General features: G+C 50.1%; 6 protein-coding genes across 11 annotated transcripts; 5 read left to right on the plus strand and 1 right to left on the minus strand.

Annotated features, from left to right (window-relative positions):
* Nucleotides 1–475: 475 nt before the first annotated feature.
* Nucleotides 476–4,878, plus strand: FOIG_04409 (ATPase; the record flags this gene model as incomplete). The annotated part of the gene is made up of 3 exons (XM_031202632.1): nucleotides 476–613; nucleotides 773–1,703; nucleotides 1,752–4,878. 3 exons carry the CDS (start codon nucleotides 476–478, stop codon nucleotides 4,763–4,765), a joined length of 4,083 nt encoding a protein of 1,360 aa, XP_031068079.1. The 3' UTR covers nucleotides 4,766–4,878.
* A 434-nt stretch (nucleotides 4,879–5,312) lies between these two features.
* FOIG_04410 (uncharacterized protein) lies at nucleotides 5,313–9,202 on the plus strand. Its single transcript, XM_031202633.1, has 5 exons — nucleotides 5,313–6,308; nucleotides 6,367–7,552; nucleotides 7,605–7,955; nucleotides 8,005–8,782; nucleotides 8,832–9,202. Exons 1-5 carry the CDS (start codon nucleotides 6,226–6,228, stop codon nucleotides 8,975–8,977), a joined length of 2,544 nt encoding a protein of 847 aa, XP_031068080.1. The 5' UTR covers nucleotides 5,313–6,225; the 3' UTR covers nucleotides 8,978–9,202.
* Nucleotides 9,203–9,295: 93 nt separating this feature from the next.
* FOIG_04411 (uncharacterized protein) lies at nucleotides 9,296–13,632 on the plus strand. 2 transcript variants are annotated; one of them, XM_031202634.1, is made up of 4 exons: nucleotides 9,296–9,614; nucleotides 9,694–12,114; nucleotides 12,168–12,276; nucleotides 12,326–13,632. In XM_031202634.1, the coding sequence occupies exons 1-4, from the start codon at nucleotides 9,533–9,535 to the stop codon at nucleotides 12,921–12,923; spliced, it is 3,210 nt and encodes a 1,069-aa protein (XP_031068081.1). In that variant the 5' UTR covers nucleotides 9,296–9,532; the 3' UTR covers nucleotides 12,924–13,632. The 2 variants fall into 2 exon arrangements, with proteins under 2 accessions (XP_031068081.1, XP_031068082.1); XM_031202635.1 differs by having other exon boundaries at nucleotides 12,168–13,632.
* Nucleotides 12,203–13,436, minus strand: FOIG_04412 (uncharacterized protein). The gene has a single exon (XM_031202636.1). The coding sequence runs from the start codon at nucleotides 13,345–13,347 to the stop codon at nucleotides 13,078–13,080; it is 270 nt and encodes an 89-aa protein (XP_031068083.1). The 5' UTR covers nucleotides 13,348–13,436; the 3' UTR covers nucleotides 12,203–13,077.
* Nucleotides 13,633–13,715: 83 nt separating the features above from the next.
* FOIG_04413 (uncharacterized protein) lies at nucleotides 13,716–17,789 on the plus strand. Its single transcript, XM_031202637.1, has one exon. It carries the CDS (start codon nucleotides 13,932–13,934, stop codon nucleotides 16,473–16,475), a length of 2,544 nt encoding a protein of 847 aa, XP_031068084.1. The 5' UTR covers nucleotides 13,716–13,931; the 3' UTR covers nucleotides 16,476–17,789.
* Nucleotides 17,790–18,458: 669 nt separating this feature from the next.
* Nucleotides 18,459–23,496, plus strand: FOIG_04414 (uncharacterized protein). Of its 5 annotated transcripts, none has more exons than XM_031202641.1 (7): nucleotides 18,459–20,041; nucleotides 20,105–20,162; nucleotides 20,235–20,428; nucleotides 20,489–21,160; nucleotides 21,214–21,513; nucleotides 21,564–21,878; nucleotides 21,933–23,496. In XM_031202641.1, exons 1-7 carry the CDS (start codon nucleotides 19,862–19,864, stop codon nucleotides 22,413–22,415), a joined length of 2,202 nt encoding a protein of 733 aa, XP_031068088.1. In that variant the 5' UTR covers nucleotides 18,459–19,861; the 3' UTR covers nucleotides 22,416–23,496. The 5 variants fall into 5 exon arrangements, with proteins under 5 accessions (XP_031068088.1, XP_031068085.1, XP_031068086.1 ...); XM_031202640.1 differs by having other exon boundaries at nucleotides 18,469–20,041; nucleotides 20,483–21,160; XM_031202638.1 differs by having other exon boundaries at nucleotides 18,459–20,162; nucleotides 20,483–21,160.
* The last annotated feature ends 131 nt before the right edge of the window (nucleotides 23,497–23,627 follow it).

Consider the following 23,627-nt stretch of genomic DNA (forward strand, 5'->3'; position numbering starts at 1 on the left):
ATTCTCACCGGAGAAACAAAATCACGTTCCCATATTCATTCTTCAAGTCTGGGTCCTCTTCTTCAGGTCAGTCGTTCAACGCATCTCCTCGACTTTATTCTGTAGTGGGGGTTTCCAATCCTTCGCTTCTCTAGCACCGCGGCCTTATCCCCATTAGAGCTGCCAAGACAAGACCGGGGTGACTCTACTGTAAAATTATGCTTGTTTGGCGGCGAACTAGAGGCTCTGCACCGGCTCCGTCTCCGTTTCGGTGTCTCCAAATGCTTACTCGCTATGGATCGTCTGGGGCTGGTGCTCATGCCAAGACGACCATACTCTTCAGTAAGGGACCTACAAGGCCGATATTCTCGAGGTCCATTGGCGGCGTAGCATATCTTTTCATCATGAGTTTCCCTCTCTTCTCTTCTCTTCTTTCGATTTTTGTGTGTAGGGTCATTGTGAAGATCCATCGGTACTGTTGCGACTTACAGTCGAGATGGCTTCAACTTCACCTGAGCAGCATGACAATGCCGCGACTAGCAGCAATTCTGCTAGCGAGCCTCCACATCATGACTTTACAAAGGCAGATCCTGCTACGACAGAGACGTTGATACATGCCCTTAATGACCCAACTGTTGAGCGTCCACCCAATCACTCCCCACGACCATCTACAAGATCATCAGCTATATCAGCTGCATCTCATACACCACCAGAGAAGAAGAAAAAGGCAAGTTCCTTCAAGAAGATATGAGCTTCCTGCTTTGCCCTAACATCCAACTGATGCCCTGTTCAGGGTCTACGTTCGTTCTTCATCTACTTCCAGCTCCTCTTCTACGCCAACCCATCATGGGTCGATATCCTCCTCCTCATCGTCGGAACTCTCGCAGCCTCAGGGGCTGGAGCACCGTTTCCTCTAATGGGAATCATCTTTGGTCAACTCGTCAACGACCTTAATACTGCGTCATGCGATGATGGAAAAGTCGCATCTCAATATTCGCCCAAAGAACTTCAGGACAGCATCAACAAAAAGGTTGTCATGATCACATGGATCGGTGTGATCAGCTTTGCGCTCATCTACACCTACATCGTGTCATGGTCAATCTTTAGCCGTCGTCTCGAGAATCGCATTCGCGATCGTTACTTTATGAGTATTCTCTTGCAAGATGCTACTTTCTTTGATAAGAGACAGGCTGGAGAGATCACATCTCGTCTCAATGTGGATATACAAGCCATTCAGTCAGGAACTTCTGAGAAGGTGGGCATCATTCTAGGATGTACATCTTTCTTTGTATCGTCGTATGTGGTCGCCTTCATCAAGAATACCACACTCGCTGGAATTCTTGTGTCACTTGTGCCTGCTTTCATGCTTCTTGCTACACTGGGCAGCATGTTCACCGCAAAGTTCGCGACTGCAATGTCGGAGAAGATCGCTTCTGCTTCTTCAATCGCCTCTGAGGTTCTTGCGAATATCCCGGTTGTCCAGGCGTTTGGGGCGGGTCCTCGGCTAGAGGCCATTTTTGCTGAGAGGATGAAGGGGGCTCAAAAGCAGGGTATCAACAAAGCTTTCGTTGCTGCTATTCAAGCTGGAATGCTTTATTTTATTGCTTACTCTGCCAATGCCCTTGCTTTCTGGCAGGGTAGTACACAAATTGCGAGCATGGTTGAGGGTAATGGCGGTGCATCTGTCGGTGATATTTATACTGTCATTCTCCTGCTGGTCGATGGTAAGTATCTCCTTGACGAGATTAAATCTTCTGACTGATTCGGAATAGCCTGTGTTGTTCTGGGCGGTATCGCACCTCTGCTGCCCTTAGTTGGAGCTGCTGTTGGATCGTTTGAAAAACTACGTGAAGACATGGACAGCCCTGCAAACATCGATACTGGGTCCGACAAAGGAGAGAAGCTCTCCTTAGTCGAGGGAACTGTATCTTTCAGGAACGTCTCCTTTGCTTATGTCTCACGGCCCCATCACTCCGTCCTCAAGAACGTCTCGTTTGATTGTCCTGCTGACAAACACACGGCGCTTGTTGGTTTGTCAGGGAGCGGCAAGTCAACTGTCGCTGGTCTCACATCCCGAATCTATGATCCCTCTGAAGGAACAGTTCTCCTAGACGGCCACGATCTCAAGGACTTGAATGTGAAAAGCTTGAGAAGTCATATGAGTCTTGTACAGCAAGAGCCATCCCTCTTGGATCGATCCATCGTTGAGAATATCGCTCTCGGTATCCTGAACTCCCCTCAGCCCGAGCATGAGCGATTCAAGGCTACTCTTCTCGGCACTGGCCTTACTGAACTTGCTGCCAAGCTACGACGAGGTGAAGATCTTACGACTGCAGCTCAAGGATTTGGTCAGGACATGATTGACCTCGCTCATCGTGTTCAGGAGGCTGCCCGTCTGGCGGACGCGTCTGGTTTCGTGGACAGGCTTGAGTATGGCTACGGAACTCTTGTTGGTACAGGCGGAAAACTTGTTAGTGGTGGTCAGCGACAGCGTCTTGCACTCGCAAGAGCCCTCATTCGCGACCCCAAGATCCTGGTTCTCGATGAAGCCACTGCTTCACTTGACTCTGCAAGCGAACACCGTATCCAGATGGCCATCGAGTCTATCGCCAAAAACCGCACTGTCATTGCCATTGCTCACCGGCTGTCAACTATCAAGAACGCTGATAACATCATCGTCATGAACAGCGGTGAGATCATCGAACAAGGAAACCATCTTGCGCTCATGGCCTTGAATGGATCATACGCTAGTATGGTCCGTTTGCAGACGGTTGACTCTGAAGATGCTGGCTCAACCACAAGCACCGTCCGCACTGATAACATCCACTCGGAGAAGGATTCTATCACGGATCTCAAGACCAAGGATATTGAACAAGACGTGACAGAAGATTCAAAGGAAGAAAACGTCAAGGAGAAGGAGGAGCCCCCCGAGGGAGACGCTGCTCTCGACTCCAATAAGTCCGCCTGGACTGTCATGAAAATCATCAGTGGAATGGTCCGACCATATCTCCTTCTCATCATTGTCTGTCTCTTTGCTGCCACTATTGTTGGTCTCACATTCTCCTCCTCCGGTCTTATCTTCGGATATACCATTGACAATATCAGCCCATGTAATCATGTTGAAGACATTCGTTGGGCTGGTAGGTTCTTTGGAGGCATGTGGTTCCTGATCGCTTGTGTCGAGTTGTTGGCCAATACTGCAAGTTGGACTGGTTTCGGCATGGTTGCTGAGAAGTTGCTGTACAAGATCCGAGTCCTTTGCTTCCGCTCCCTTTATGAGCAAGACCTTGATTGGCATCAATCAGAGGGTCGCACACCAACTGCTTTGTTATCCGTCATCACAACAGATGCTGCTACAGTTGGCGGATTCAGTGGCTCTATCATCGGTACAATATTCTCCATTGTGGTCAACTTCTTGGTCGCTATCATCCTCTCACATATCCTTGCCTGGAAGATTGCCATCGTCTGTTTAGTTATCGTCCCTATCCTCCTTGGCTGCGGCATTATGCAGCTTCGATCTCTATCCAAGTTCGAGCGCCGGCATGCTGGAGCATTTTCTGGTGCAGTTGGTATCGCTAACGAAGCCGTCAACTCGTTCAAGACAATTTCCTCACTGTCTATCGAAGAAGAAGTCATGAGCTCGTATCGCCGTGCACTCAGAGCACCTCGAAAGGAAATCACCCTTGCTTCCATGTATGCCAACTTGTGGCTTTCTCTGGCCAACAGCACAGGAAATCTGATCTACGCATTTGCCTATTGGTGGGGGTCAACTCGCATTACTGCAGGCGAGGCAAGCCAGCGAGAGTTCTTTATCATTCTCATCTGCATGCTTGTCAGTGCACAGCTCTGGGGTCAAATGTTCAGTCTTGCCCCGGAAGTATCTCGTGCTAGAGCTGCCGCTTCCCGAATTCTGAGCTTGATCAACCTCGGATCCTCCAAGGATGACGCCAAGAAAGGAGAGCTCACGCTCGCTATTGAAAACGCCGAGAAAGATGTTGAGGCATGTGCTGAAGCTCCTGTCAAGAGTAACGGAAGCAAGGGAGCGACCATCGTCTTTAGGGATGTCAAGTTTTCATATCCAGCTCGGCCTCATATACAGATCCTTACGGGTATGTCTTTTACCATATCTGCTGGTCAATTCGTTGGGCTTGTCGGCCCTTCAGGTGCCGGCAAGTCTACTATTATGTCGTTGGTACAACGCATGTACCGTCCTTCGAGCGGAACGGTTGAGATCAACGGCAACGATATCTGTGCTCGGGAGGGCACCGAGTTCCGTAATGATATTGCAGTTGTTCCTCAAGACTGTGCACTCTTTGACGGTACAATACGATTCAACGTATCGCTAGGCTCAACTCCTGATCATGAACCAACAGATGAGGAGATCCATGAAGCTTGTAAGCTGGCTAATATCCACAACGTAATCATGGAGCTACCCAACGGTTACGACACTGAGTGTGGCCCTAATGGTTCGCGTCTTTCTGGCGGCCAGCGTCAGCGTCTAGCTATCGCCCGTGCCCTTGTGCGTAAGCCCAAATTGCTGCTTCTCGATGAGAGCACAAGTGCCCTCGATGCTGAGAGTGAGCGGGCTTTGCAAGAAGGACTTGAGAGGGCTGCACGTGGTATTACCGTGATCGCCATCACACATAGGCTTCACACGGTGCGCAAGGCCGATGTCATCTTTATGATTGAGGGAGGCAAGGTTGTTGAAAAGGGAAGACACGAGGAGTTGGTAGAGAGAAGTGAGACCTATCGCACAAATGCTCTACAGCAGATGCTTGGTACCTGATGTTGGAGATACCCCCACGCCGTCAGGGAGGTCAGAAAGTAGGACCTATTCTAAGTGACAAAAAGACTTAGGTTAGTTTAGGTTAATTTAGCATGGATTTAGTAGGCATTTAGATTAGTTAATATTGACATCCTAAGTTTGGGTTAGAGGTTTTCTTACTCCCTGACGCCTCAAGCCTACGCCTGACCTCCGCCTCTTCTTCGGTGTCTCAGCCGATAGAATGTAGAGGGTGCAGCCTCGTGAAGCCATCCTGTCAATTCAGGGGATTTGCCCACGTTTTCTATCATGTGATGGCTCTTGGGCACACCAACATTTTGAATTTGCGTATCTGTATTTTTGTTCCCCTTATTTTGAAAAAAGACAATACATCCTGATATATCATGCATTTCCGTGGAAGCTTTTGTCGTATTTACAAGGGCCCTGGAATAGTGGATGAAACGAGAATGAATCTTTAACTGTAGAGTAAATTAGGTGCAAACAGAGGATAACGTAATGAAACTTCGTCTAAGCAACAACGTGTCTATATATGGGCGTTGTATATAAAGCTGAAATCGACCTCTCACAATCGACTTATTTGTTACTGTAACAGCAACAGCAACTTCTGCAAGTCCCGAAGAACTCCAAGGAACGACGTCACAGTGTACAAGGATCAATCTGCACGGAAACTCAAAGCCGGCCTATCATGGGCGTCTTCGGTGATCCTTTGCAGCAAGTATCCGCATTAACCCCTTGACTTGCGTGTTGCTTCGTTCTCGACAATTGCCCTGGATTTGGCTCTTTGCATTACAGCCAAGCCTCACTTATTCTTTATGTGCCGTCATATGATCGCTTTGTCCCAAATCTAACAAGGTTTACTTGCTTTGACCCTACAGAACGCGGTGCGGTATCAGTGGAGACGTTAGTAGTGTACCTTTTTTTGGGTTCAACGGGGCTGCCGCGACGATTTCCTCATCCCACAGTCCAAAGAGTCCACTCCAAGAGGATCTTGACACTACCGCTACGGGCCTTGACACCCAATTGGGACCCTCGAACCACATGCCTTCCGTCATCGGGACACACTCCATCTTTTCCAATACTTCTTGGTCGATAATAGAAAAAATCTAACTCGGTGGTCCAACCTTCAAGTCGCAACCATTCCCTCACAACCGCCCCTCGACGATCCCTCCTCTCTTCCCGGCGTTGCACTCACCACGTTTCAAACTCGCATCAACGACGCCCACCCGAGACGAGGAGGGAGTGCTGCTGCCTCCCTGTTAGACGACCCAGTCCCGGCACCACAGCATCAGCATCAGCACCACCACGACAGTAGTGCAAATACGAGCACCAGTGCCCACCAGAGCGAGCAGTTCGAACTCGTCGATTATCCTCCCATTCAGGCTCGTCGAGACGCCCAAGATCGTGAAGCAAGAAGACAGGCCAAGCGAGACGACAAGCGCCGCTGGCTAGAAGAACAAGACGAGATGAAGTTCTCTCATAGTATTCAGTTCAATGCTGTTCCAGATTGGAGCAGCCATTACATTGCATACAGCAATCTCAAGAAGCTGTATGTTCTGCTAACATTGCATTCAAGCCACGCGTGAGCTAATATTATCTTCTCGCAGAATCTACAACCTCGAAAAGACCGCTCATCAGGCGCGCGGAACCACTGGTGATGCCGAATCCCGACCTCTTATAAACCAAGAAGATGCTGAAGAGGTCTTCTCTCGAGCTCTTGGCGTCGAGCTAGAAAAGATATGCTCATTCTACGTTGCCAAAGAAGGCGAGCTACTCGAAGAAGCTGCGCAACTGCTACGCGACGTTGGCGACGAGGCCGAAGATGCCATTGCCGACAATCGTTACCTTCGCAGGCTCTCTGTTTCATCAGCCCACCGTCCTGATGGTCGCAACGGCTTCCGCTCGAGAAGTCCTCGGAGCCGCAGCACCGACAATGAAGAGAGCGCGAGCGAGGAGGAAGATGAGACTACTGGGCTTACAACAAGGCGACGAAGCAGCGGAGGCCGCAGGCGCACACTTCCCAACATCCATAAGCCGCGTTCTGAAGATCTGAACGCTTCCTCCGAGTTCGGTCGCGACATGAGGAGGCACAGCACCACAGCCGACGAAAACGATGATCAAGCTCTCATGTTCTCTTCTGGCATGTTTTCGTCTGGTATCATGCTCAAGAAGCGCATTATCGGCCTCTACGTGTCACTCTGCGAACTCAAGTCATTTATCCAGCTTAACCGCACCGGTTTTGCCAAGGTTCTCAAGAAGTTCGACAAGATCCTTGATAAGGAACTCAAGGGACCCTATTTGCGAGCCCATGTCGAGACAGCCTACCCTTTCAAAGATGAGACAAAGCGTGTTCTCGAGGACAACATTACCAAGATGGAGAGGGCTTATGCTGAGATCGTCACTGGTGGAGATGAGGAGCTCGCTCGCAAAGACCTTCGTTCGCATCTCAGAGAACATGTTGTTTGGGAGCGTAACACCGTGTGGCGAGATCTCATTGGTATCGAGCGCAGGGCTGAGGCTGCAGGCCTGGGACAGGCGCTTCTCGGACAGGAGAGAGGAAATGTCACGAGGAGATTACAAGGCGACGAGGCCAAAGCACCCCAAGAGACCCAGTTCCGCACACCCTTTGGCAAGATTACTTTACCTCCATGGCTCGCTAGCTCGTCTCTTTGGACACTGGTTGCCTGTCTTACTGTCTTCTTCCTGTTGCTTCTGCTCCCCATCATGGAGAAGCCCGAGCAACAGAACTGTCTGGCAATGCTTGTCTTTGTCAGTTTGTTATGGGCCACCGAGGTAAGCTTTCCAGCCAGGCAAATTCGCAATTGACCATTGCTGACCTTTTTAGACCATCCCCCTCTTTGTAACATCATTACTTATCCCATTCCTCTCTGTTGTCTTGAACGTCGTTCGTGATGAGACACCAGGCAAGCCTCAAAAACGTCTCGACTCCAAGGCAGCCACATCTGCCATCTTTGCTGCCATGTGGACGCCTGTCATCATGCTTCTCCTCGGTGGTTTTACTCTGGCAGCTGCTTTGTCCAAGTGTACTATCGACAAGCGACTGGCAACTCTTGTTCTTAGCAAGGCCGGCACTCAGCCCAAGACTGTGTTGATTGCCAACATGTTTGTGGCTGCATTTGCGTCTATGTTGATTAGCAATGTCGCGGCACCTGTTCTATGCTATTCTATCATCGAGGTAAGTTAATCAAGGAAATGGATGAAGGCTCAAACTGACAATTATACAGCCCATGCTGCGAACATTGCCTTCTGATTCCAACATGTCGAAAGCTGTCATCATTGGTATCGCACTCGCCTCCAATATTGGTGGAATGCTCTCACCCATCGCTTCTCCTCAGAACGTCGTGGCAATGGGCATCATGCAACCTGCGCCCACGTGGCTGCAGTGGTTCTTTATTGTCATTCCTGTTGGCGCTCTCTCGATCGTTCTGATCTGGCTCCTCCTCCTGGTTACCTTCCAGCCAGGCAAGGGTACCACGATCGCCCCTATTCGGCCTGTCAAGGAGAAGTTCACTGGTCTCCAATGGTTCGTCACTATCGTCACCATCTCTACCATTGCTTTGTGGTGTGCCAGCCACCAGCTAGAGGCCGAATTTGGAGACATGGGTGTTATTGCTATTATTCCCATCGTGCTATTCTTCGGTATCGGCTTGCTGACCAAGGAGGACTTCAACAACTTCCCATGGACCATCATCATCCTTGCAGCCGGTGGTTTGTCGCTGGGCAAAGCTGTACGCTCGTCTGGTCTGCTTCATACCCTCGCTGAGATCGTCTCTGAGAAGGTGGAGGGCATGAGTCTGTACGGTGTCCTGGTTGTTTTCTCGACTCTGATCTTGGTTATCGCAACATTCATCAGCCACACAGTCGCTGCTCTTATCTTCCTGCCTCTTGTCTTCGATGTCGGTGTTGCCATGGACCAGCCTCACCCCAACCTGCTTGTCATGGGTGGAGTGCTCATGTGTAGTGCAGCCATGGGTCTGCCAACCAGTGGATTCCCCAACATGAGTAAGTTTCATGCATTTACCCCTAACAACTCATTTCTAACCTATCATAGCTGCTATTATGAAGGAAGACCCGTTCGGCCAGCGTTATTTACAGGTCAAGCATTTCATTAGCCGCGGTGTGCCCAGCAGTCTCATTACCCTTGTTGTGGTCGTGACTCTTGGTTATGGAATCATGCAAGTCGCGGGACTTGACTAAATCAATGTGGTGTCGATATATGTGTTGTTGTTTTTGGTGTTTGAAATTGGGTGTTATTTTACATTGGTTCTGTCAGATGCATTGTCATATGCACGAGTGTAGATCAAGCGTGGGATTCATAGACTGGAAGCTATTGCTGTTTTCTTTTTGTTGATTGAATATGAACCACTACGAATAAATGTTGTCATATAGCATTTCAATATCAGACCTATTGCTTCCATCCAATGTGATTGTATTAGTGTGTATTCGCACTGTTGCACTGTACCGTAGTACAGCAAGAAGCTCTGGCCATCTGTTGACGTCGATGGTTGGCGGCATGACCCTGCCACCGGATACCGACTCCCAACTAACTACCTACCTACCTGACCAACCATTCCCGTCCATCAAATTACCCAAACACCAACAACATTGAACACGGACTATCTATCTTGATATTTCATGCTTGAACTTGTCGATAGCGTCTTCACCTGGCAAATCGTGCACTTGGCTAACTCTGGGACCGACTGATGCGCCTCTTCTCCCAATAACCTCTACAGCTTCGAGCTGGCCGGCGCCATGCTCTCCGCTTTCACAGCTCGTCCCATCATCGAGCTGCGACAAAAAGATAAGTCTAAGATTGAGACGATACTCGCTCAAGGTATGCGCATATCCCCGTGGTCTCGCTGCTCTTTCACCGCAGTTTCTACGACACCGACTAACTAACTCTCGGCTCTCAGGTGACCGCGTTCTCGTCGGCCTTAACAATGGCGCACTCCGAATCTACCGTCTAAACGAGCTTTCCGACCAACTTCAGAATGGTTCCGCCGATACAAATGCCAATGGTTCGTCGTCTGCGGCGGACGACGACCATACTACTGCGCAAAGGTCAGAAAAGCCAACTGATTTGATGCGCGAGGTGGAACGCTTCTCGCCGCGAGCAATCGAGCAGCTGGCTATTATAAAGGACGCAAACACAATTGTATCCTTGTCGAATTATCACGTCTCTTTTCACGATCTCAAAACCTACGAACTTATTGAGACCCTAAGCCGGACCAAGAATGCATCCTGCTTTGCGTCAACATCGAATATTGTCAAGGATCCGGACACGGGAATCCCCGAGATCGTGAGCCGGTTGGCTGTTGCGGTCAAGAGAAAATTACTACTCTGGAGCTGGCTTGAGAGCGAACTTTCCGAGGATGTGGACGAGATCGTGCTGGCAGAGTCGATTCGATCAGTAACATGGGCAAATGCGACAAAGCTTGTATGTGGTATGAATGGCGGATACGTCATGGTCGACGTCGTAACACGTGAGGTCGAAGATATCGTGAGTCCGGGTTCAGGACCAGCAGCTGGGCAGACTAGCCGATTTGGTGCAATGAGCAGTGCCGGTATGGGGTACATGGGATTGGGAGGTTATATGCCCAAGCCTTTGGCGGCCAAATTGGCTGAGGGAGAAATGTTGCTCGCAAAGGATATCAACACACTATTCATCGATGATGACGGAAAACCCCTCGACAGACGGCAGATTCCCTGGAACCATGCCCCTGAATCCATAGGGTACTCGTACCCATATATCCTTGCCTTGCAAGCGCCTTCAAAAGGCTCCCTGGAAGTTCGGAATCCTATAACATTATCATCACTTCAGAATCTATCACTACCGGGTGCTGCTCAGCTTCACTTCCCGTCACCCACTTACAGCTTAGCACATGCCGGGAAAGGTTTTCACATCTCCAGTGAACGATGTGTTTGGAAGATGGACTCAACAGACTATGACTCTCAGGTTCAGGAGCTAGTAGACGGTGGCCACTTCGATGAGGCTATTAGCATTCTCGAAATGCTTGAGGATGCATTGCTAAAGAACAAGTCGCAGACACTCCGTGAGGTCAAGATGCTCAAAGCTGAAGGGCTATTCAAGAAAAAGAAATATCGCCAGGCGATGGATCTCTTCAATGAGGATACCGTACATGCACCTCCTGAACGAGTTCTCAGGATGTTTCCTCCCTCCATTGCTGGAGAACTATCTGCGTGGGCCGGCCGCGAAGAGGAAGAACAAGAGTCGGACGAGGCGCCAGGAACACCGAAGAAAACCAATGGCACGCGTCCCACCACCCCTGAACCCGTTGAGCAGGCACAGGAAACCCCGCAGTCAAGCAAAGGAGGCTTCGCCAGATATCTTACCGGAAGCTATAGGAGGCCCCAGTCGGATACCGCATCCATCCTCTCAAAGAAGGATACGGCGGAGTGCGATGATGCTGCTAGTGTGAAGGAGACTGAGTCAAACGAGGATCTACCTTTGAAAGACAAGGACTTGACGAACGCGGTTCTGGAGCTCAACAGTTACCTGGCTGGAACACGTGCTCGATTACAACGGGTGATTGATCCTGTTACTGGAAACCTGAAACCTCAAAGTGATCGAAATGGTTCAACAGAAGAAATAGCAGAGAAGTTCCTACGGATAGGGCTCGATGAATCTGAGAAGAAACTTGAAGAGGAGCTCCGAAATACCTTTCGGTTAGTCGACACAACTTTGTTCCGAGCATACATGTTTTCTCGACCAACTCTAGCAAGCTCTCTGTTCCGAATTCCTAACTTCTGCGACCCTAATGTGGTCAATGAAAAGCTTTTGGAACATAATCGCTATACTGAGCTGGTGGATTTCTTCTACGGTAAGAAGCTACACAAGGAGGCTTTGGAACTTCTACGACGATTTGGAGCCGCTGAAGAACCCGATGAGGCCGCACCAACACTTCACGGACCGCAGCGCACCATCCAGTACCTCAAAAATCTACCACCGTCAGAAATTGACCTCATCCTTGAGCATGCAGAATGGACCCTCAAAGCCAGTCCAGATGAGGCCTTGGAGATCTTCACAGGTGACACAGAGAATGCGGAGACCCTCCCACGAGAACGGGTTGTCTCTTTCTTACATGATGTTGATACACAGTTGGAAGGACGCTATCTAGAGCACATCATCACTGAGCTCGAAGACATGACACCAGACCTTCACGACCGATTGGTTGAGCTTTATGTAGAAAACTTGAAGAAGATGGACAAGGGTGAGAAGTGGGATGAAATGATGAATCACTTCATCGAGTTCTTGAGACAGCCGGGGCAAGTTTACAGTCTCAGCAGGGCGTTTAGATTGATTCCCAGAGATGGTAAGATTCATATGCTGTTGTGTGGTGATCTACACTGACTTGTATCGGCTTAGACCCAGCATTTTACGAAGCACAGGCTGTGGTATTGAGCAACATGAACCAACACAAACAAGCCCTTGAGATCTATGTATTCAAGATGAAGGACTACCAGAAAGCTGAACAGTATGTCATTCACCTGTCGTTCCATCGGCTCACAAGCTAACTTTAGTAGATACTGTAACCGAGTCAACTCGACTCAAGATACTGCTCCATCGTCTCAGCCAAATGAGAAGAATGAAACTGGAGAGGATCCTGAGACTTCTACACCATCTATTTATCATACACTTCTGTCGCTCTATCTTCAGCCGTCACCACCCAACCAGCCCAATCTAGAACCAGCACTGGACCTTCTTTCAAAGCATGGATCACGTCTCCCAGCGACATCAACTCTAGGACTCATTCCAGACGACCTTCCCGTTCGGTCACTGGAGTCTTACTTCCGAGGCCGCATTCGATCGGCAAATAGTCTGGTCAACGAGGCAAGGATCGTTGCTGGTTTGCGACAGGCTGAAGGCATCTCTATCGCGGCGCGGCTGCACCTTGGTGACGATGTACAGGGAGGGCAAGGCGGGCGTAACAGGCACGTTGCCATCACAGACGAACGACACTGCGTCGTGTGCCACAAGAAACTCGGAGGAGGTATGCGTATTGGTGGGAGCGTTGTAGCTGTCCTGCCGGATAACACAGTGGTGCACTACGGCTGTTTGAACCGGGCAACAGGGAACAAAGTAGACGCATCCCAGGCGCCAAGTTGGGGTCGAGGATTTTAGACGGGTCGTTTAGGCTGGATGGGAGCATCGTTTCGGGGAGCATTTGCATGGATTGGATCGATGGTAGCCAGTATGATATTTCTCAAATACCCTTCATATTCAAACACATCTTGCCGTTGAAGGGTTTGCAGTCGTTCGCGAGGAGTTGGTTCCCTCAGTCCTCCTCTTCTTGCACCTCCTCGCCATAGTTCTCTTCCTCTTTAGCCTCAGCCGCGGCATCCCTCGCCTTGTCCTGCTCCATTCGCGCTGTGAGCTCTTGGTTGATAGTGTCTTGGGTGTCGGCGACAGAGGCGCGCAGAGCCTTGAGGTATGACGAGTTGTCGGCCGTGGAGGCTATAGATGAGATAGCGGGAAGGGTGTGGGCAACTTTGAACGGTTCACTCGCTGGGGACTTGTAGTCTGCGGTGAGAGTTGGTTGCGACATTTTGAGGTTATGGTTATTATGTTCGGCGTTGGAAGAAGGTCGAAGTCTAGACTTGGATGTTTTTGACGTGGGGTTGTAGAATAAGAACCCCACATCCGGTGCTCGTGAAGATATAGGGTGAGCAATGACGGAACAAATTTGTATCATGAAAACAAGTTCAATCACAGAAGATACAATTCCACATAGAGCGACGGGAACTTTGGAATCATGTATTTTAGCCCAATATCGCTTCAGCTAGTATATCTTTTGCAATACATGTGATTTAATAGTCAATCCCGTTCTAAAGCCAGGTTAGTCAGCGAAGTGGCTTGCTGAAGGATAATCTGGTCAACTCCAGGTTAAGCTGATAGTTCATAGAACATTCCATTCCTCCACATCAGCTCAACATTGATAAGAACTCTTGATAACTAGATCACACAATAGCCCGTCATTCCCATCGAGGGCAAGCGACCAACCTTGACCGAACCTCATCAACGCCGAAACAAACCCCAAACACCTTTCCTGCCTGGGACCCTGTCGATCCGGGCTCGCATCTCTTTGGGTCTCAAGATGTAACAACGGCCCAGGAGCCGCATAAAACAATAATGCAACCCTCACGCTCTCAACCCCGCGGCCCCGGCAGCTTCGCTCCTCTATCGAGCTCATCCGCCCAACCCTCGCAGCTTTCGACATCCTCACGACCTGCTCTGCGCCGAGTAGAGACCTCAGACGACGAGGATGAGACACCTCGGCCGTCTATCACAATACCCAAGTCGCGACCGCCTCCTCAACCACAACCATCATCTCCTGCGACCCCGATATATGCCCAATTCACTACCCATGGAAACTCTAGTACTGCGAGCTTAGGACATCACAACTTTTCAAGGCCGGCCAACGCACGGTCTGTTACCCAGGGATCACCAGCGACGCTTGTCAAGGGCCATGCGCGCAAGCATTCGGCGACCCAAGGCTCATTCGAGCCCACGCTACCGTCTATGAGTACATCGAATCTTTCCTCACACCTCGGAATGTCACATCATAATCTATCGACCGCTTCTGCGTCCGCGGCAGCGGCTGCTGCTGCTGCCGCCACAGCCTCCAATGTCAACTTGTCGGCAAGCCAGATTGCTGCGCAGGCGGCTGTCATGTCGCACCAGAATCATTCGCGCCAGAGATCGCAGACTGTGCCTTTTCCTGGCGATCAAAACGATGGAGTGCGTCGTGGCAGCGGAAGTAAGGGGCCTACGAGTCCCCCTATGTTGAGCTTGACGGAAGCGAGTGCGCCGCGGGACAGTGGGTTTGGGAATCATGGAGGACATGGTGATCGACTTGGCGGGCCTCATTCTTCCGCTGCTACAGCTGCCGCCAATGTTGTATTTCCTCGATCTGGACACAATTCCCCGAGAGCGTCGCCTCAGCCATACTCGCAACCTCCTCCTCCACCCCCAGCGTCTGAGAAGCCGTACAAGGCAGAGAAGCCAAAGGTCAAGCTATTCTCCCGCCCAGGCAAGATTAGCACAAAAGGTGAGGCCAAGGAAAAGCCATTGCCAAGTCCAGGAAAGATTGGCTCGGCTCTATCAGCACTTCAGCGCGGCAACTTCAGCACAAACAGTCTCGTTGACTCGAGCAATCAGTCTATATACAACCTAACCAATTCGTCTTCAGCCACGATTCGGCCTATCGAAACACCCACCGAGGACAGAGAAAGGGATAAGGAAAAAGGCAAAGAGAAGGAAAAGAAGCACCACTTTCTTTCACGGCAAAAACACAAGCTCAAGGATGAGTATCATCTCCCACTATCATCAGCTGCCAGCAATTCGTTACCAACAGATCCCAATGCGCCAAATCCTTTGTATAACTTTAATATTCCTCCGAGCCCTGGCCCCAACTCCTCTACCTTTGCCAAGGCCAAGAAAGATAAGAAGCTCGGTGAGCGATCCGATAGTCGCCTGGAGAGCGAGTCAAGTTTCAATTTACAGAGCGAATGGCCAGGACCCAGTAGTCTACCGTCTCTGTCCCAGCAGTCGACAATGTATGATCCTGTTGACCCCGGAAAGCTCGGTCTTCACAACCACATGTCGCTGGACGATGCGTGGCCGTACCTGAAGGCAAAGCTATTGGCCATATTTGAAGGGGAAGACCTGCGTCTCCCCGTTGAAGACTTTAACCGAGTTGTACAGATGCATATACAGTGGTGCATGCATAGACGCTCACCAAATACCATGTTGGAGGATCTTCGAGAACTTTTACACACGGGGTTCTTGTCACTTGACCGAACATTACGGCAGACCCCAGAAGACCGATTTATACCAACGCTAGTTGAGCTCTGGATGTTTACCTTTACTTCCATACTGCCATATATGCAAGCCGTCTTCCTCCCACTCGATATGGAGGTGTCAGGGTGTGGTACGCTTATGACTGGAGAGCAGGCACGGGACTTCTGGGGCGGAGCTATAGCGTCTGCATCTACTTCAGAGAGACCAGCCCGTGTAGCACCGGCACCAGCAGTTCTCGATGTTAGGAGGCTGGTCCTTATCGCCTACAGAGATACTGTCATTCTACCGCGGTACGAGACACTCAAGACAATATTCTCGCGACTATCTCTTGAGTTCCTGCCCTCGTCGCTTGCAAGTATGGCCATGTCTTCTCCCCCGGAAGCATCACTGTCTACCTCCCCTTCTGAATCTTTCGGCCGGCCCGGCACAGCTATGTCTCTCGACCCGTCTAATGCTTCTTACAATTCTACGAGTACAACCCTTCTCGGTGAAGGATCGGCAGGCGGCCGTAGCCGTGCCATTAGTAACGTCAGCTTCGGCAGTCACGGGAGTGATGGTGGTCTACGACCTTTCACGCCGTCTGGTGGCGGAATCCCACCACCGCCTTCTCTAGGCAGCCTACGGGAACGTGAGCAGAATGTCGAGGACTCCAAGCACATCACTGAGATGGTTGGTCGTATGCTCCAGTGTATGAGTGTTTTGTCGGGTGTGTCGGCGGGTGATGCAGGTGCAGAAGGCAACGAGAAGGTGGTAGAGCTGTGTAAGATGCTGAAGCTAAACTGGCTTGGAAGAGGAAGGACGGGAAGAAACAGGAGAGGCATGGTAGGCGGCAGGGTGAGAAGGGACGATATGAGAGACGAAGTTCGTGTCTAGCAGCTTACGCATAAGCTAACGCCTGGCATGGTGATGAGCAATGTACTACAATCTATGAACCAACATCTAAAGAGCTGCAGACACATCCTTAAAAATATGAAATTTCAGAGGCGATGCCAAATGAGGGTCCACAACCAGCTATCTATCACCGCATAGCAGAAGGGGTTTGGTCTCGCCGATGTGGAATGTAGCTAGGCGAACTTACCACGCTCATGATTTAGGTTGTCATGATACACCACCATGATGACACTACAAGCAGATGATGCACAAAATCACGAGAACGGCGCGAGCAACATCACAAAATTGAAGGCGAGAGAAGAATTATGATCAACAGATTCAATTATGCTATCATATTTAGAACGCGGAGTGGTCTCCATGGCAACATCTAAAACTTTTTCAGTTAGCTTCATGACCCATTAAAAAGTAACGACAGCAAGTGAAGATATGGTGTTTGATCAGACATCCAAGGAAGAATAAACCCTCATCTGTCCCAGAAAAGGCTCGATCGGGACTCGAGTGGAAACTGCGAATTAAGAGGAAAATTTCATCATGCAAAACGGGAGTGGTTGGTGTGTGAAATAAAAATGAGTAGAAACTTACGTTAGTTCTCAGAAAATTTCGTGAAGCTGCTGGGTTAGTCGTCTGGTAATAGCACATTGTTCATATCTGTAACAGCGATGTTAGCAAGGCTGGCAAAATATGCGCGTGCTAGAAAAGCTGAGTGTAGTTGTGTAGTCAGACGTTGATACTGGCAAGTAACAGGCCTAGGGCCCGAATACAGAACTTCTTCATGGTCGATTCAGTTGGGAAAAGAAGAATGTAACTAGTGTCATCATGCAGAGGGGAGGAAGTGCTGGGAGGGCAGAAGTGAGGGAGTGGTGATTTTTACCATTCAAATGCAGGTTGATCGCGAGGCTGCAATGAAAATTTTGCTAGCCAAGCAAACCGCCAAAAGCAAACATCCATCACAACCCACACATCGGCAAGTCGCTCAAGCGGATCCGTTCAAAATCAAAACAGCTGCTCCAGGAAGACAGTCGTCGTGCAATCTCGCGCGTTGTGCTCGTGTGAAGAGGTAGGCAGAGGCGGTTTGTTGTTGTTGAGAAGGTTTGAAGCTTGGAGGAAGAAAATTAAGAGCCGCATCGAGAGAAGATATTGAAAGACAGTGCAAGAAAATTTGTCATTTGCGCGGCACTGTGCTATCTGCACGTGACCGGCTTCTTACCCTCTTTTGACACTAGCGGCGGAAGCCAGTTCAAGGCCCGCTTCAACATCGCGATAGATGCATGAAGCAATTTGTCTTGTCCTCCACCAGTCCACCTGTGATGGATGGATGGATAATGGATTGTCTGTCTTAGAATAAATAGGCTAATCAGGTCGTTAGCGTTCTCACGTCATGATTCTGTGAGATTCTGCCAACCTTTCTCGTTGGAAAATGTGCTACCTCAGTATTGCTTTTTTTTTTTTTTTGAAGTCAAAATTTGATCGCTCACATTTTTTTTTTGCATTTGGAGGAACAGCCGCAGCCAACACAACGCAGTTGAAGATCAATGCCGGCCCGCAGGTTGAGATTGGGACATCCCGGTTCTAGGGACCTTCGCGTGTTCGTCCAGGGATTCGAGAGAAGATTCGCTATAAGGGGGGAGTTGCTTCAAGTTTTACGTATAATATGTTTCTATCGAGTAGCTCATTCGAAGGCTTATTGGAGACAAATTAAGGGGACCAGCAACTGTCAGGTTTGTGTCCTTCATTGGCTGCTTTGTTTAGTCAATGCCGGATCCGCATAAGTCTCATACTTCAATAAGCGCATAAACATCCACTCTTATCTCGGGGCCCTGGTCCGAATCCGCCGACAAGTTTATCCACTTCCTGGACGTCAACGAATCAGAACCATTTCTACAACTCGACAACCCCACCCGCCCAACTCTGCCAGGCGCAAAGGTCAAAGGGCTCCCCCAAAAGTCTACGACCCAGAGATTGTGACAGAGAACGAGCGAGTTGAGTGAGATCTCCCCTGGTCTGTAAGAGCAAGCCCGTCGATCATTATCGAATCTCTATCGGCTTCGAATGTACCTCGACACAGTCACTGCCACCCTGAGATCTCTTGTCTGAGAGGATAATCGCAGACAAGCCAACGAGATCTGAGATCTACTTATTTGAACTCACACTCTCTTGGTCTTATACCGACAGTCCGCGCATCCGCTTGCTTGCCTTGCTTCCATGGTTCCGTCTAGTCCACAGGCTCCCTCTTAGGTAGACTACAACTGGACAACCACCAGCAGCACCCTTCCTTTACTCGAGTATCTGCCAACTTCTCCCACTTCTTTTCTCCTTCTTCTCTTCCTTCTTATTTTCGACCAACATTCAGCCTGGCTGAATCTGAGGTTTACCAACCACCCCCGTCACGTCAGATTTCAACCCTGGTATCTTGCGTGCGCCCTCTATTTTTCCTGTCAGTCAGCTCAACGTGCGTACCTGAATACCGGGTCCGCCGTCGCATTATCAAAGCCCAGCCAGGCCCTTAGCAGAGACAGCCCAGCCAGAGCAGACATCTAGGAAACCAGAAGCAGACGACAGTATCCGCTGTACAGTTTTGTACCGTACCGAACCGTACCTTACTGAACCTAATCGCACCCGCGGGAGACACTACCCAGCCCAGCCCAGCCGCCCACTCAACCACGGCCCAGTCCCCATCCTTGCGACTCCCATTCTTTCTCCCCATCCCCGTACTGAAAGCGGATCAACCCTCTTTGTGGCATCGCTCCCGTGTCTTCGCATTGCCTTCTCCTGGGTTTCCGTCTTTCGACAAATCTACCAATTCCTTTCTCAACGCCTCGATTTGCGCTCTTTTTGGGCCTCACTTTTTCCAGGCCGTCCCGTGGGTTACTTCTATCGACCTCTTCGCTGGTCCCGGCCTTTGGAATCTCGTGACGTGCCACTCGCCCCATCGTCGCCTTATTCGCCCACGACCTCCTCTCCCCCCCGTTGGCCTTGTTCTCTCTCTTGTCCGCAATCGCAGCGCGAAACCACACCACCAAATAATTATCTCTTCCCCTCGCCGATGCCTTGACGGTTCCTATCGCCTCGACGCTCTACGATTCCACAGCGGAAAATTCAATAGTCACATTTTTGATCTATATTCCCTTGTCCTTTTGATTTCCGTCACGATCACTATCGCACCGTGCACCCAGTCCTGTCTCGTCGCGACACGCGAAATACCTATTATAGACATCCTCAGCCACTTCGAGTATCCGACAATCGTCTTTCGCGCACCCATTCGCGTCGTCTGGCAACCTCACTTCATTCCCATCGTTCAACGTATGCGATAGTATTTCAACGCGATCGTCGATATCCACGCCGTGGATAATCGACCCGACTACTTAGTCATGATGGCAACAAGTATGGGCCCAAATTTCTCTGGGCATCCTGCTGGCATGGGGCATCCAGGTGTCGCCGGCCACCCTATGGGACCTGGTGGCATGCCTCACAACCCAGGCCAGCAAGGCGCTCCTGGGGGAATGCCTCATCAATTCGGAGGACCTATGGTCTCTGCTCCCGGAGCACAAGTAAACCCTGCCCTCATGGGCGGTATGCCGCCGGGTGCGAACCCAAATGCTCATGCTTTGCAGCACCTCAATCCCACCGCGCAGCAGCAAATGCTTCAGCAACAGCTCCAGCAACAACATTGTATGTAATACCCTACTGGCACTGTCCTCAACATCCCTGTCCCTGTGCAAGCGCTAATTGGCTCATTCACAGTTGGTAATCCGCAAGCGATGGCTGCGATGCGACAGCAGCAGCAACACCTACTTCAGCAACAACAAGCGCGACAACTCATGGCTCAACAAGCCTTCCAAGCCAACATGCAGGGTGGCGGTATTCCTATGAACATGGCTCAGTTTAGCCAGCTCAACCCTCAGCAGCTCCATCAACTCAGAAGAGGTCTGGCTCCGGTAAGTCAATAGATAACCATGCTGCCATTCGCGTCTTTTCAGCTAACAAATCAGGGACAGCATCCACAAGCACAAGCGATTATGGCCCAGCAGCTTGCTCTGCAACAACATCAAGCGCAACAGCAGCAGCAGCAACAGCAACAGCAACAGCAGCAGCAGCAGCAACAACAACAGGTTGCTCATGCTCAGCAAATGCAAGCTGGGCCTAATCCTGGTCAACCGATGCCGATGAACGCTCAGAGCATGCAAGCTATGCAGCAAAATCAGCTCGCTCTTCAAAATCAGATGGCCAACCAACAGGGCCAACAACCCCAGGGACAACCTCAGCCTCAACCCCAACCACAACAGCAGCAACAGCAGCCTGGCCAGCAACAGCCTCAGCACACCCCTCAGCAATCATCACAGGCTGGTACACCCGCTCCCACTGGACCTCAAACACCAGCTCAAACGCCCAGCTCAACTCCTGCTCAGCCATCCCAACTTCCACCTGGACAGAGCCAACCCCAGGTACCACAAACTCCTGCTCAACCACAAGCTCAACCGCAGCCTCAGCCCCAGGCACAGGCACAACCACAGCCACAAGCCCAGCCTCAGCAGCATCAGATGAGCGCCACTACCGCGCAGCAACTCGCAATTCAAAGCCAAATTCTCCAGCAGCAGCGACGAGATAGCATGAAGGGCCAGTGCTTACTAAAGCTGATGCAATTCAGCGAACACTTGAGTGGCTTTCCTGTAAGATATATCGTGATGGAGTCCTCTATGACAAGCTAACAAGAGATCTCTAGGGTTCAAAAGGCCGAGATGACCTCTCCTACTGGCACGGCTTTGTGATGCGCTTCTTCTCACCAAATGGTGTCTTTCGTCATTCATTACATATCACCGACGCCGAGGATACGACCGATAAGCAATATGAAATCGCTTATCCCGCCATTGCTCGATACTTTCACACTCATTTCGGTAGTGGCGTGAAGAATATGCAGTTGATCATGGATAAGGGTGTGACAGATCGACCTCTTCCTGGCGATTGTCACTGCATCGAGAATTCGAAGGCCAGTTTCGTTTATTGGTTCGAGACTGGATCTCACGTAAGACATTCTGACTGGTCTGAGTCAATGGGTTACTAACATGGTGATAGTTGGTCGCTAGTGGTACGCTCCGAGCACAATTCGACGCTGAACAAAAGATCGAACTTTTCGAGTTCCTCACCACGAGTCATGACGAATTCATCTCACGAAAACAGGTCATCGATGCCGCGAAGCCCGCCCATATGTGGATGAAGGAATGGCACAAAACTAACTCACAGGATGGCAAATCACCCGAGTTATCTAAGAAGGGCAAGGGTCGACAGTTGAAGTCACCTCAAACCCAGCCACCAGAGGTCCTAGTCGACCTGCCGGACTCGGCTGTCAACAGCAAGGGTGTGACGGAAGCTGTCTTCCAGTTTCTTGAGGTAGGGACAGCTCACTCAGCGTAAGTAAGAGTGACGCTAATGAATAATGTCCAGATTGTTGAAGTGATGGGACAGATGAACCCATTATTCCAATTTTACCATTCGAACCCCGGCCTTGGCCCGTACCAAGCCCTCGATCAGTACGTCTCGACACAGATCAACGGAGTTCCACCCAACATGAACGGTCAACAAATGCCCCCCGGGGCCCGCACACCGAGCTTCGGACAATTTCCCATGGGTGCAAGCCCAGCCGTGGCTCATATGAATCTCCCTGGATCGCCACACATGGGCAGCCCAGCACCTGGACACATGCAAGCCCCCGGAATGCAGATGCAGCAAAGTCAGCAGGGTACTGGCTCTAGCGGCCCCAGTGCAAACACATCCCCCGCCTCAAACAAGCGCCGACGGCCATCAGCAGTGAAAGAGGAGGATGGATCTGGAGCACCTACGCCTGCTGCCAATGGAATGCCACGTAATGCCAAACCACCTACACCAAGGATGCCAAAGCGTCTCAAGGGAAACCCGCCGGCCCAGTAAGGGATGGGCTACTTCATCATCTCGCACAGCCAGATTTTTGAGTGTTTTATTCAGCATCACTTTGCATGGTGGCGTCACTTCGTATTTGGTTTTGCTATAGGCCTGTCTGTGGGAAAGATATTTTGTTGTGACAGAATGAAGGTATTTTGAACGGCGTGTATTTCCACACACATACAATCTTGGCTATGTTTGTCAATGCATAACTGATGCTCTTGGGAGGCCCCTTCTTGGAGCACACTTTTCACTGTTCAGTCACCTGTATCTGGGCAGTGAATTGGAGACACGGATGACGAGACCCACGCATGTTGGAACATGCACATAATGATAGTAAACGACATCGTCATGGGCCTGTTTCTTGAGCATCAAAGCCCACCAATAGAGGGGAAAGGGGAGATCAGGGGATTAATTTGGGTAAAGTGGTTGAAGTTACCCACTCTTGTACTCTTGTACGACTACAGGGGCCTGGGGCACAGGCTGGCGTCGAAAGTCTTGGCTACCCTTACTTGTTTTTGTCATCTGCATTTGCCTTTATCTTGTTTATTTATCTGAAAAGGACGCTCAGCAAGTAACTTGGTGTATACGGAGGGGGGAGTTTGGAGACACTGGTGGATTGGTCGAGCATACTGTTGTTGTCAATGGTCGTGTTAATTTAAGAGCTAAAGACCAAAATCACGGGGGAGAGGAGCTGAGGTTGTGCCGTACCGTGCTGTGTTGCGTTGCGTTGTGTTGACTTATGAGCAGTCTGATGGCGCGAGGATCATGGGTTTATTCAGATTATACCTAGGCTAAATATGGAGTTTGGTCTTTACGATGTTAATTCGAATTGTCTGTCTGTCTAAGTCTTTGTTTTATCTTAGTGTTGATGGTTATGTTAATGAGTGTCTGATAAAGCAACATTTGGGGCAGAGGTTCACTGTAACACAGAGTACAACCCAAAAGCCGATATTACAAGAAACAGAAGTGATTCAGAGCAATCTAACATGAACCAATCTCTCCGGGCATTGGCCACTGAGAAATCTTATCCTTTACGGGCGTTCTGTTGATATCTTGTACCGCTTGTGATGAGACAGCATTAGACGAGGCAACTAGCAATTCTATGAGCAAATGAGATGATGTTATCGTATTAGTTCCCTTTCGTGGAATATTCTTGCTCTTATTGCATACATCAAGTTCCAACAAATATCCTTTCCTTGCCCCCAAAGTGCACCTCGC

The sequence above is a fragment of the Fusarium odoratissimum genome (assembly GCF_000260195.1).
Source record: "Fusarium odoratissimum NRRL 54006 unplaced genomic scaffold supercont1.5, whole genome shotgun sequence".
Classification (NCBI taxonomy): domain Eukaryota; kingdom Fungi; phylum Ascomycota; class Sordariomycetes; order Hypocreales; family Nectriaceae; genus Fusarium; species Fusarium odoratissimum.